The sequence below is a fragment of the Phocoena phocoena genome, chromosome 3 (assembly GCF_963924675.1).
Source record: "Phocoena phocoena chromosome 3, mPhoPho1.1, whole genome shotgun sequence".
Lineage (NCBI taxonomy): Eukaryota > Metazoa > Chordata > Mammalia > Artiodactyla > Phocoenidae > Phocoena > Phocoena phocoena.
Genome location: NC_089221.1, coordinates 91,743,215 through 91,757,202, shown reverse-complemented (window position 1 = coordinate 91,757,202; position 13,988 = coordinate 91,743,215). Strand labels below are relative to the sequence as shown.

General features: G+C 35.1%; 1 protein-coding gene across 1 annotated transcript; it reads left to right on the top strand.

Moving 5' to 3' along the window:
- Positions 1-2,018: 2,018 nt before the first annotated feature.
- Positions 2,019-10,077, top strand: STARD4 (StAR related lipid transfer domain containing 4). Its single transcript, XM_065875121.1, has 5 exons — positions 2,019-2,126; positions 3,070-3,119; positions 7,033-7,159; positions 7,990-8,104; positions 9,380-10,077. The coding sequence occupies exons 1-5, from the start codon at positions 2,022-2,024 to the stop codon at positions 9,607-9,609; spliced, it is 627 nt and encodes a 208-aa protein (XP_065731193.1). The 5' UTR covers positions 2,019-2,021; the 3' UTR covers positions 9,610-10,077.
- The last annotated feature ends 3,911 nt before the right edge of the window (positions 10,078-13,988 follow it).

Here is a 13,988-nt window from a genome sequence, read left to right as displayed (position 1 = left end):
ACCAAATAAATCATGTTTTGAAGCAAACACACTTCAACAAATATTAAGGTCCTACTGTGTTCCAGGTAGTGTTCTAGTTGGTGGGGATATAGTAGTGAAAAAGGCAGACATGGGACAGCCACTCTATTAGTTGGGGACATGGTAGTCAAAGAGTAGAATATAGTACATCAATAAATAAACAAGTTGATTTCACATAGTGATGCACTATGAAGAAAATAAAAGAAGAATATAATAGTGATTTGGGGAAGGTTGTATTAAGGACAGGAGGTTTAATCTGAAATTATTATTACAGGTTGTTATTAGTCATGCTCAGATTTGGGATCTACTAATCCAGGTAGGGAAATAATAGTAAGTACAAAGGCCCGAAGTCAGTGACAAGCTTGATGTATTTAAGGGACAGAAAGAAAATCAGTAGGAGAAGAGCATTGTAGGCAATGGTATGTGATCAATCTCCTAATATCTATTAAGGGTGATTCCAAGGTTTTTGACATTGAGCAACTGGCTCAATTATCATTTTAATAGTAAAATTATTAAGATGAGGAAGACTGAGGCAAATTGAAGGAAGACTGGGGCAGCAAGAGATGCCCATTAGGTGTGAAGCCCTAAATATAGGCTTCTGGATGTGGGATTTTGGATCTGTGTGTGTGTGTCTGTCTGTCTCTGTCTCTCCCTCTCCTTTTTTCCCTCCCTTCCTCTTCTTTCCACCTGGGCCTTTCCACATATCAGCTTCAGGATAACCAGACTTCTTGTATGCTTACATGTTGATCAAAGGCTCCCAGAGCGATTATTCTAAGAGTGATGTACAGAGGCTGCATGAAATTTTCTAACCTAGCTGCAGAGGTCATGCAGTGTCACAGACTGCACCTTTTCTTTTTTTTCATTGTAAATGCTTTGTTGCTTTTTATTCATTTTTTTCACTTTACTTATTTTTATTGGAGTATAGTTGCTTTACAATGTTGTGTTAGTTTCTGCTGTACAGCAAAGTGAATCAGCTATACATATACATATATCCTCTTCCTTGGATTTCCTTCCCATTTAGGTCACCACAGAGCACTGAGTAGAGTTCCCTGTGCTATACAGTCGGTGTTCATTAGTTATCTATTTTATACATAGTAGTGTATATATGTCAATCCCTCTTGATGGGAAGTGTGTCACAGGATTTGCAGCAATGTTTTAAAATGATCACATTATAGAATCCCTCATTATATTAAGTTTATTATCTTAAAAGATTAGTAATCATTTCCCTTTTAAAGTATTGTTGAACAATAACATACCTTTGGAATTATTAATGATATAGTACTTTCCTCTCTGTATAGTTAAAATTATTGCCTTAAAATTATAAACCACTTATTTATGCTGTACTGGTGGTTCTAAGGTCTTCATATCACCTCCTATGTTACACAGATAACTCACTGAATCCTATGACACTTCATCAAATGAAATAAAACATTGAAGACAATAGAGTTCTTCAAACTTTTGAAATTCTTCAGAGGTCTCTAGCTCTATCCTTAAAGGATGTAAGAGGAGGTTTCCAATTGTGGTTGTCATTTGTTTGCTAGAATGAGTCTTATATCTGTTGGCTGGTAAAATGAAAATTTTCAATGGCTGAATCTCTATGGAATTTTTAAAGAGTTTATGCCTTGTGTGTTATTTTTGTATTTTTGAAAAAGCAGTATTTTTTTTTAAGTTATCTGGAATTTTATAATTTATTCCTTTGGGTTAGATTCTATTAGAAAGGGAAATAGGATTGTATTTTATTTTTTATATGAGTGATTTTAATAACTCAACATATGTGATTCTTATCCCTATGTGTTTCACACCTTGGAAGCTTTTAGAAAAAAATCCTATGGCCAGGTCTTACCCTCAGGGATCCTGATTAGTTGATTTGGGATGGGGTCCAGGTATAGGTATCTTTTACAACTCCCCAGGTGATTCTTTTATGAAGCCATATTTGAGACCCAACTGCATCTAACTCTGGTATTTGCTGATGATAATCTTAGTCTCTGTAACAGGGAAAACAAATGGAAGACCTGCCTGATGCAGCTGTTTTGGCGACTAGACTTAAAAACACTCTCATCCAATACCACAGTCTTGAAGATGACAAGTGGCGAGTTGCTAAGAAAATGGTAAATTAATTAAATTACTTATGCTTGAGGGTGTATCTTCTGTCTAATGAGCTGGTGGATGACTTTCAAAATGGTACGGAAAAATATGGACCATACTTTAGATGAATGTGCGGGATAGATAAACGTGCTAATATAGTTGATGGTTTACTGTCTCACAAAGGAAGAAACATAATCCTGCACTGCTTTCATTAGTTCTTCAGATATTGGACACAAGAATAGACTCATGGCAACAAGACTGTAAAGAGCAGCCTCTCAAGTCAGTAAATAAAATGTCATTGTCAGTTTAAGGAAGTATAGTAATTGATAATTTGAAATTGTTTCAGATATTTTAACAAGCCTGTGAGAATGGCCAGTTAGTATTTTTTTTACCAATATGACATACCTGAGTGTTGACAGAGCCAATCCTTGAACCCAGGACTCTTCCAGTTAAGTCCTATGGCTATTCTGCTATTCAGAATTTCTTGGGAAATGATCTAGAAAAAAATGTAGGGACTAATTCAAGGTAGCACTGTCATAATAGATTTGAATTGTTTAATTTTAAAAAGATGTGAGCAAGTTCAGAATGAAGTATTTAACATTTCTATTATCTCAGTCTAAATGTGTCAGTAATGGTAAATAGATGAGATTGGAATGGGGCAAATAATAATGGCCAATGAGATAGTGCCATCACCGAATCTTAACAGTGTTTGGGTGTCATTAAGCTATTGAAAAACCTTTTGTAGGGGTTTGTAATTTAAATAAGATGTGTACTACTTTCAGATACAGAAGAAATTCAGATATGGATTATTTTATGGTATAAATTACTTTTGTGTATTTCTTTGAATATTTACTTATGTTTTATTTTCATGCAAAAGCTAATGCTGTAGAATTTATGAAATTGTCAGTTTTATATCCAGGTTTCCACCTATGTAATTATCAGTATACACTGTTTTTATTTTTCTAGAAAGATGTAACAATTTGGAGGAAACCTTCAGAAGAATTTAATGGATATCTGTAAGTAAATTCCTGTAGTGTTACGTAGCTCTTAGGACATTGCTAAACTTCAGATATATACACACCTACACACATGATCACTGAATGATCATTGCCAGCAAAATTTGGCTTTTGCTTTAAGATGTTAAACTTTCTGAGAAGCAAATCCTGTTATGAATTCAAAGCCTTTAAAATGTCCATATCCCTGGGGGACAGAGTTGGTGGTGAGGGGATCATAAATAATATGATATCATAAATGATATCAGATAGCTGATAAAATCTTAATTTCTTACTATGGTGTATAAGACCCTTCTAATATTCTTTCTGCATTTATTCAGTGCTGTAGCATATTTTATTTTATTTTTTTGCACGGGCCTCTCACCGTCACGGCCTCTCCCGCTGCGGAGCACAGGCTCCAGATGCGCAGGCCCAGCCCCTCCGCGGCATGTGGGATTCTCCCGGACCGGGGCATGAACCCGTGTCCCCTGCATCGGCAGGCGGACTCTCAACCACTGCGCCACCAGGGAAGCCCCTGTAGCATATTTTATTCTAAGAAATTTATCTTGAAGAAATCATGGGAAAATTAATAGTTATTTAAACTTGTCTCTTCCATCACAGTATTACTTAAAATATTAAAAATTACAAACAACCTGAATAATCAATTGTTGGGGAATGATTAAATTATAAAATGTGCTATTTTACAGCCTTTAAAAACATAATAAAATGCTCAAGATACAATGAAAAGTGAATAAAGCAGAATACTAAACTGTATGTAGCACAATCATGGGTTGACTTTAAATATATATTTTTTATATATTAAAATGTTTTATTTAACACAAAATATATACCTCTAGATGTCAGTTTTATGTGTGATTTTTACTTCTGTTTTTTGATTTTTGCATATAGTTGAACACGAATTATGCCTTTAACCAGTAAAAAAATATTGTTTTTTAAAGCCAGAGGAGATAGTTGCCACGTGAAATTGGAGTGGAATAGTCACATCCTTGGGACTCAGCACTTTTTAAAATGAAACTGTTGACTGAACTTACTATATACAGTGTATTTTGAAGTGTATTACCAAAGATAGCATTTCCAGGAAGATAAGTTGTACAGTATTTATGAGGACAGGGAAACTGGAGTTGGATTAAACATTGTAAGCAAGTGTAGAAGTTACTCCTTTAGATCAGTAATCCCTGCTGGGGCTGAAAAAGTGTAAAAAGTGCCAAGGGAGCACTATGCTTGGTGATATGGAAAAACTTCATAGGGGAGCTAATATTGGAGCAGAGTCTTAAAGAACGAATAGGTATTTCTTAGGGAATGAAGGATAAATTCATATTCCAGGCAGAGAGAATTTCATTTACTACGTTCACACAGATGGGAAACACTTTAAGGAGTTTATTTAGGGAAGTTGAAATTGTGTTTGTATAGCTGGAACATTAAGTATGGGGGTGGGGAGAGGATGTCTGAAGGATTTTTTTTTTTTTTTTCTTTTGCGGTACGCGGGCCTGTCACTGTTGTGGCCTCTCCCATTGCGGAGCATAGGCTCCGGACGCGCAGGCTCAGCGGCCATGGCTCACGGGCCCAGCCGCTCCGCGGCATGTGGGATCTTCCCGGACCGGGGCACGAACCCGTGTCCCCTGCATCGGCAGGCGGACTCTCAACCACTGCGCCACCAGGGAAGCCCTCTGAAGGATTTTTGAATTCTAAACTAAGGCATTCAGTTTTGCGTTACCTACTGCTCAACCCTACCCATACATGCCAGGTCCTCAGAGGATTTTGCATTTGTTCTAATAACAATTGTGAAAGAGAAATGAGCATGGAAAGTTTAGAGAAGAGCTTGTATCCTGGGGGTCCATGGCTAGCTTCTTGAAGTGTCCCTAAGATTGTATACAAAGTTTTGTGACAATGTGTATGTTCCTGGGAAGAGATCTGTGGCTTTTTTCAGATTCTTAAAGAGTTATATGATCAGAAGAGCTAGAAACTGATGCAGTGTTGAGTTGGACACAGAGTTCCCAAACTAAGGACATAGCATGGGAGTTGAAAAGGACAAATGAACTTGAAAGAGATTTATGATAGTGATGGTGGTGGTGACAATGATGATGGCGATGATAGCTAACTAACATTTATTGAAAACCAGATATTGTTCTAAGCAGTTTACGTTTGGAAAATCATCTTGATGAAACATGGTGACTTATTAGTTCTGACTATTGGAATGGGGTTAAGAGAAAAAGAAGAGTCAAAATTGAATCCCAGATTTCTAATTTGTGCCTGAAGTAATTTGTATTACCCACCTCCTACCCCCACCCTCACCCCAAGTTAGAGAACACAGGCAGAAGAGCAGACTTAGGATGGAGCATAATATAAGCTTGAGCTTGAGAGATTTACAAAATGATAAAAAGGCTTCAGATGCTTAAAAAGAGAAAAAAGACCCCTGAAAACAGTGATGGAGTTAAAGCCAATCTACCTCTTTTCTTTCCTCCCCAGAGATAACTACTCTCTTGAAGTTGTGTGTATTATTCCTGTTTCACACTGTGACTGTGTGTGTGTGTGTGTGTGTGTGTGTTTTAGTAATACGCTTTAATTTTTTCTGTTCAATACTGTGTTTTCAAGAGTTACCCATGTTGATCTAGTCTTTCACTTCTGTATTCATATACCACAATGTGTTTATCTGTGTTTGCAAGTTTGCCTACTGATGAATTTTCAGGTTGTTGTGAATTCTTCTCTACAGTAAGCTTTTTGGTACATGTCTCCTTCTATACACATGTAACATTTTCTTGGGATGTGCCTGTGTCTTAGGGACATACATCATCCCACTTTACTGCATGTGGCCGAATTGCTCTCTAAAGGGGTGGTAGCACTTTGAGAGTTCTCATTCCCTTCCATTCAACACTTGTTATTAAGTTTTTAATCTCTGTCAGTTTTTCAGGGGTATGAGATGGTGTATTGCTAGTAATTACTTGATTATGAGTGAAATTGAGCATCTTCTCTAAGTTTATTGACATTTCAGGTCAATCTTGTCCTTTGCCCATCTTTTGTTTGGATTGTCCTCTTCTCATTGTTTCATAGGAATTAATCATATATCCTCTATAGTAAGTATATATCTGTATATATGTGTTGCACTTATCTTCTTCCACTCTGTGGCTAGTTTTTAAAGAAATTACTTATTTTGTCATTTGTGGTATGTAAGTTTTTAATTTTAACCATCTTGTGTAATTTGTGTTTTTGTGTGTTTTATGTATTCAAGTAATCCCCCTGTATCCTGAGGTCACAAAGATGGTCACTTGTATATTTTTCTCAAAATTTAAAATTTTTACCTTTTACATAGTGGTATTTAGTCTATCTGGAGGTATTCTGAATGATGTGAAGTAAGAATTCAGTTTTTATTCTCTCTGTTAGGATAACTGTTGAATCCAAACACCATTTTTGAACTAGTATATCTTTTTCCTACTGGTATGTAATGCCACCTTTGAAATATGTCAAGTTCTGATATTATTCATGAGTCAATCCTGGGCATTCTATTCTAGGGTGACCTATATTTCTATTCCTAATAAAAAGGTTTCAAAAGTTAGGGTAAGAATATGCATATACTACTAACATGTTAGAACATAGCTGAGAAAAGAAGAGCATATGAAATAAATGGAAGCATTACAGTGTTCTACAGACTGCTGTTGGCTACACCATAACATGAAGGTATTTTACTATGTTTATGATAATGCGTAAGATAGCCTTCAAATCTCTTATTAGATTTGAGGACGTTTTAGAGTACATTCTGATGAAGTAATTGACAGAACCTAATTTATCAGAAAAGTCGGGATTTACTCTTTTTAAAAAATCTTCATTAAATTTTATTTTTTTTTGATGTGAGCTCTGAACTGTGAGAGCATGCTGAAATTTTTCATTCTAATAGCATTTGACTTTCATATGTTTTCTCCAGCTTCAAAGCCCAAGGTGTTATAGACGATGTCGTCAATAGTGTAATAGACCATATACGCCCAGGTCCCTGTCGCTTGGATTGGGACAGCTTAATGACCTCATTGGATATTTTGGAGTACTTTGAAGAGGTATTTGTTTAGAAATGTTGCTTCAGATTGTGTGTGTGTGTGTGTGTGCGCATGTGCACGTGTGTATACTTGCATTCATTATATTCATTGCTTTGAGAATAAGTAGTCATGGCAAAGATCTCACAGGGGAATCCTTGCTGCCTTTTAAAAAGCTTGAGTTTCCTCATATTAATAATGAGTGTTAGTCAGAACTGAGTTTGTTTTCTGCAATAGCTTTACCCTTGCTGCTTAAGAAAATCATCAGTGTCTTTAATTGTAAAACTTTAGCTGAGGTTCTGAAATCTAAAATTCTGAAAATACCACCATCATATTCAGGTTTCTAGGTAATAGTATGTAGGTTTTCCATTAACATTTAGCCAAAATCAAAGATAAAAATGCCACCTTAGGCATTAGAGAATTATGTAACCTAAGTGGCTTTCTTTCTTTGTCTGTTTTTATTAATTCATTCCTTGCCATGTTTGAATTCCTTTATTGACACATTTGGTGTTTTAGTCAAAGTACTTGTGGATTTTATCTTATACACGTACAGTCTATACTACCTGCTTCCATTTTTATCATATAGGGTAAGAGGTGACTCTACTGAAACAGAGATTTGGATACTGGGTAACTTACCTCTGTTTTGATTGTATATTCTCTTCAAGTCCATACAGTTGCCGTGAGATATAGAATAGAGATCTAAACCTGTCAGAATCACTGTAAGAAATGTTATTAATATTTATTATAACACATTTTAAGTGAGTGTTAATTTTTTACTAAAGATTAACTTATGATATATGAGTCTATGTGTGTATTTCCTATAGTACTAACAGCTGTTACCTGTTCTCTTTCAGAATTGCTGTGTGATGCGTTATACTACTGCTGGTCAGCTTTGGAATATAATTTCCCCAAGAGAGTTTGTTGACTTCTCGTATACTGTGGACTATAAAGAAGGGCTTTTATCCTGTGGTAATTGTCTCAGAACCTTTTACTTTCTCTTGGTTTGTTTTAAATTTTGAGTTTTCTAGGCTGGATGTTTCTTTCTACACAAGATACATTTTCAACTTTCATACTTATTTTTTAAAAATTTATTTTATTTAATTTATTTATTTTTGGCTACATTGGGTCTTCGTTGCTGCGCATGCACGGGCTTTCTCTAGTTGTGGCGAGCAGGGGCTGCTCTTTGTTGCGGTGCGTGGGCTTCTCACTGCGGTGGCTTCTCTTATTACGGAGCTCGGGCTCTAGGCACATGGGCTTCAGTAATTGTGGCGTGCGGGCTCAGTAGTTGTGGCTTGTGGGCTCTAGAGCGCAGGCTCTATAGTTGTGGCACACGGGCTCAGTTGCTCCGTGGCATGTGGGATCCTCCTGGACCAGGGATTGAACCTGTGTCCCCTGCGTTGGCAGGCAGATTCTTAACGACTGCGCCACCAGGGAAGTCCCCATAGTTATTTTATAATCAATAAGCTCTGTTTGCAAATGCTAAACCCTAGGGATTAAAATAACAATATCGAGAAGGTTTTTGCAATCTTTCTGATGAGTTTTTGTTCCCCGTTACACAGTATCCTTCAGGTCACAGCTAACAAATATGGAACGCGTGACTGCCTCTAAGAAAGGGATCTAGTCGTTGGGTTTCCTTCTAAGTCACTCTCAAGAAACAGCTTCTTAGTCATATACTTAGAAAAAATAGGCTTGGTATGTGTTAGAGTACTTTTTCTTCCTTGATCTGTGTAATATTTTTCTTTTCAAAATTAAAGATACTATTAGAAGGCTTCTGCTTTCTAAAATATATCTATAGGTAAATTAATATTTGTGTATGTACGATATATTTGAGTTGGCAGTTGTAGGTACACATCTACCTGTTTAATCTGAACCAGCCAGAACCAAAGTTTGATATGGTAGTGCCTGTGGGGAGCAGTGGTGGTACACAGGTTTGATTATTAGTACCTTGAGGCCTCGCTACTACAGAGAAGATTTGTAGTTTCCAAGGAGTTACCAGGATGACATGATGCCATTTATTCTGAAGGGATTAGAACTTTCCCCATTACGTATCTACCAGCCTCTGTCAGAATTCCACTTAGTAATTATCTTTTTCATTCTTCCACGGTCACTCTTGGGGCTTAATTTTCATCTACATGGATAAGAAGAAAAATATGTAAATAAGAAATCTGATACTATTTTTTAGTGAGAGTTTTAGATTAATGTCAGTCATTGCTATTAATAGTGTCATTTTAAATTGCCTTGTAGGGGTAAGTCTTGACTGGAGTGAAAAGAGATCAGAATTTGTTCGTGGATATAACCATCCCTGTGGTTGGTTTTGTGTTCCTCTTAAAGACAGTCCAAACCGGAGTCTTTTGACAGGCTATATTCAGACGGATCTGCGTGGAATGATTCCCCAGTCTGCAGTAGATACAGCCATGGCAAGCACTTTAATCAACTTCTATGGTGATTTACAAAAAGCCTTACAAAAGGCATAATATGTTTAAACTTATAGTATTATATTCCCTGAATCAACTCTCTCTTAGCTGCATGGCCTGTAAAAATCATCCTTTCCTGTCTTCTGCATAGCCTGTAGAAAATTTTGAGATGTTTTTGGTTTATTTTATTCCTAAAGTAAATAGCTATCTAGTGTGGGCATTTCAGTTTTCCTAAACAGTTATTTGCACATTGTTTGGTATGGTGATATGTCTAGGAATGGAGAGTATGACAGAAATCCACCAAGAAGTAGATATAGTTCTTTGACACAAACTCTTAAGAAATTGAATAGTGCCTCAGTATGAATATTTTGGCTACTCAGAAATTAGAGAAAGCCAAGCTTCATGCTGGTAGGTTAAAATCACCTATTTTAGAGCTTTATGAACATTCTGTAAAAGTGTTAATTTGGGGAGGAGTTAAATATTAATGCTTTACTTCTCGTATGCTCTATGAGTTTAACAATATCTTGGACTAAAGAAAAAAAGCTCTTCTCTATACTTTATAAAGATGAACTTCATTGTCAGTTGACTTGTACTACTTTACCTATTGAAAATATCAGAAATAAGAAAAGAATAGGTATTATAGTAAAATGCAATTCAGTTTTGATACCTGGATAGTATTATTTTATAGATATCTTAAAAAATGTATTCATATCTTTATGGGCTTTTATTTTGGGAGTCTTAAAAGCATTTATGAATGAATAAGACAGTGTGAAAAACTGCCAGATATGTGCTGGGACACCACATTGATTGGACAGTATTCTGGGTTATGTGAAATGGGTGGTGGTATCCAATACTGACCAATAGAGAATCATCTCTCTAGAAAGTCAAATTCAGTGAATGTTTTATACATGTTTGAGTTTTAAATGTGTCACTCAACTCATAAAGTATAACTACGTCATAAGCATTCACAATTCTGATGTAACTTCAGTCTGGAACTAGAACGAATGCATTCATAGATTTATCTAAATGCCTGGATGAGTCATTTTATAACTAGAATGGACTATAATATGTCTCTCGATTCTGTGGCTGCATTAAATGAACATTCCTAAATGATTTTAACATTCCACATGGTCTTTGACTTTTGAACTATCCACCTAGTTTACATCTTCTTTTTTTTTGGTTAATATGGGGTAAAGAGAGCTCTGGAAATAGTATTTACTAGATAGGCCACCAAAAGCACAAAACTGTATAGTGGTTCAATTGCATGAAGGTGTGATCTGTGTTTTACTTTCCTGTGTTTTCCTGAGTGTAAAGAAAGCATAAGTCATAGTTCTTCAGACCCATTTTGCTAAAGTGGAAAAAGTAGAGCTGACTTATTTTTATTGTTTTGGTGTGGAGATGATGTTCAAAAAAAGCAAAAGGTGGCAGCACCATAATATCCATAGTGAATAATCTCACAAATTTTAGATTGAAAATAGTTTGTTTCAAGGTCTGATAGAAGCAATGCACAAACGATCCTATGCTCTTAACTTGAAATTTATTAATCACCAATATGTTTTTCCAAATTGACTATAATTTTTGAGCTGCTGGATTTCTCTGCTACTTTTTTTTTTTCTTGCAATAGGGAAAGAGAAATGAGCAGTTTAGCTTTCAGTTTCACATGGAAATTGTTAAATGTTAATTTTGACTCAATCTATTGTCTTTTATTTGGTATTAGTGTAGAGCAGGAGGTTTCTTACATTCCAGTATTCAGTCTAGCATGACAAAATACCAGCAGATGTCCAATTATAGGGTGCCCAGATTGGGTAAATTTGCAACAAGATGTACATTATTATAAGGGCTATTATCGCCTGAGCTGGGTGCCACTAGTAAACTGTCCACTTTCAGCTACTCTGTGTTCCCTTTGTTTTTTTGTAACTTATACCTCCAACTAGTGATGACATAATCCACTGTTGAATGAGGACCCATTGCAGGTAACAAGACGCTCATGGAAAAATTTTCATTGCAATGTTGAGCCGTATGATGGATTGAAGAATTATATTTGAATTACCTGAAATGTATATGCAGCTTCTAGATGGCACTTTAAATCTGCTGGGCTCTAGCTGTGTACTTTAAAAAAAAAAAAACAAACAGCTTTATTGAGGTATAATTTCCAATGCTATACAATTTACCAGTTATAAGTATACAATCCGTTGATTTTTGAATACATTTATAGTTATGCAGCCATCACAACAGTCCAATTTTAGAATAGTTCTATCACCCAAAAGATCCCTTTTGCGTGTTTGTGGAATCATACATAACCAAAGTTTAGCACAGTTGCTAGTATACAGAAGATGATGGAAAAGATTAGAGCACGCTTTGTTTGGTTTTGTTTTCAAGAGTAGAGGTGTATTTGATTCTAAGCTCAGGAATCTTGTGATAATGTATTATATATGTTATGTCAATTATCATAATGATATGAAATTTAACAATGTGGATTGGGATTAATATTAACATGTAATAGAGTCTGCTGTTTCTATAGCAGTGCTGTAGAATAGAAAAATAATGTGAGCCATATATGTAATTTAAAATTTTCTAGCAGTCGCATTAAAAAAATTAAAAGAAACAGCTGAAGTTAATTTTAATAATACAGTACATTTCACTCAATATATCCAAAATATTATCATTTCAACATGTAATCACTGTAAAAATCTTTAAGATAGCTTACATTCTTCTTTTATACTGATTTTTTGATTTCTGGTGTATATTTTACTAATTTGGGCTAGCCACATTTCAAGTTAATTTTAGTAACTTTTAATAACACACAGTTCTATATTAATCTGTATATTAATTTGTCTTTCTATAATATGAAGTAGAGAATTTCATAGAATCCCTCTCTTAAATACAAAATCTTTTCTGTTCTCTGAAGCCTTCAGTGCTTGCTAAACGTGGACTCCTTAACATTGGAAATAAATCAGTTGTGATTGTCAGTAAAATAAAAATTACAGCCCCAAAAGATTTTCCTTTGAAGATAATTAACTTTTCATAGGGCAGTTGATGAAATGAAAGAATGTAATCTGCCGTGTAGTTATGTGGTTGATTATTTTCTCTGGCTTATAGCTAGTTTGTATTAGAAACACGTGTATGCAGGAAACACTTGGCATGGTACTGTTTTCAGTACATGGTACCTATTTTTTTAAGGAAATTAGTTTCATACAAGAAAAAACCAATTTATCATAAGTGATACTTCTGCATGAAATATTAGCTTGTATTGATAATCCTTGATTAATCCTTGAAGTTTAACACAATACGCAGCAAAAATAATTATGAGAATTTAGTGTTCTGCAGTTATGTACAGTATAAACTGCTAGAGTATTAAAGACAGATTGTTAATGTTAAAAATCTCTTCATTTCACTGTTCATTGAGGCTGGATATATTTGAAACTGTAGATTTCTATATGTAAAATTATCTCCCAATAAAAAAGTCCTTTCTTACTCTCCTCCCTCTTTCTTTCCTAACTGAAGGACATTTTATCAACACTCAAGTTGAATTAAATTAACCTCTTAAGCTAAAAACTCTGTAATGGAGGTTGCCTCTGGAGAAGATAGGAAAACATTGCCCAATTTAAACTCCTAATGTCTATTGAGCTTTTAGGTATGAGTAATTCCCTTTGATGTGGATAAAAGCTTTACCTGTTTATTTAAGAGCACGCTAGCATCCTTAGAATCAGTTGTTAAAATCCAGTTTCTTTTAATTAAGTGGATACTGTAGCTATCCCAAACCTATGCATAAATTAACAGAACCCAGAAAAGCTAGGGGACTTGACCAGGTGTCCATTAGACCCTGTGCTGTATAATTACTTGTCCAGTCTATCTCCCATGCCTTTCTTATTCAAATTCCAGAAGTAGGGGATGGTAGGATCTGAGCTTAGGAGAAACATTAGATTAATCCCAGAGCACAGGAAATTGGAATTATAATTTCTGTATTATTTTGTTGTTTCCAAAGATTTACATGTATGGTTAAATAAAAATTCATCTCTTGCAATTCAATAAGAGCTATACTATATATAGATTTCATTTTTAAGAAGTTTATATTTCTTTTATGTGCCAATGTGTAAAGCTGGAACCTTCATTAAACTAATGAGAGCATGCATTAATATAATAAAATGTGTATTTATTTTAAAATTTCTATGAAATATATCAGAATAAAATTTCTAGACACTTGTGTATTGACCATTTATACTAAGTTGCTTTAACCTTATCTGAATTTAAAGTATGTAGTTTAGCTTCCTGAACTCTTACAAAAGAAAAATATAAACTGGAAAATTAAGATTAACAATGCATATGCTAATCCCCTGCCAATGTCTCATATAATATTAGCCACAATACTGCTGAATTTTGATTTGCTGTTATATAGCAAGGATGATGACATATTCTGCTCTTACCACTGTAACATATAG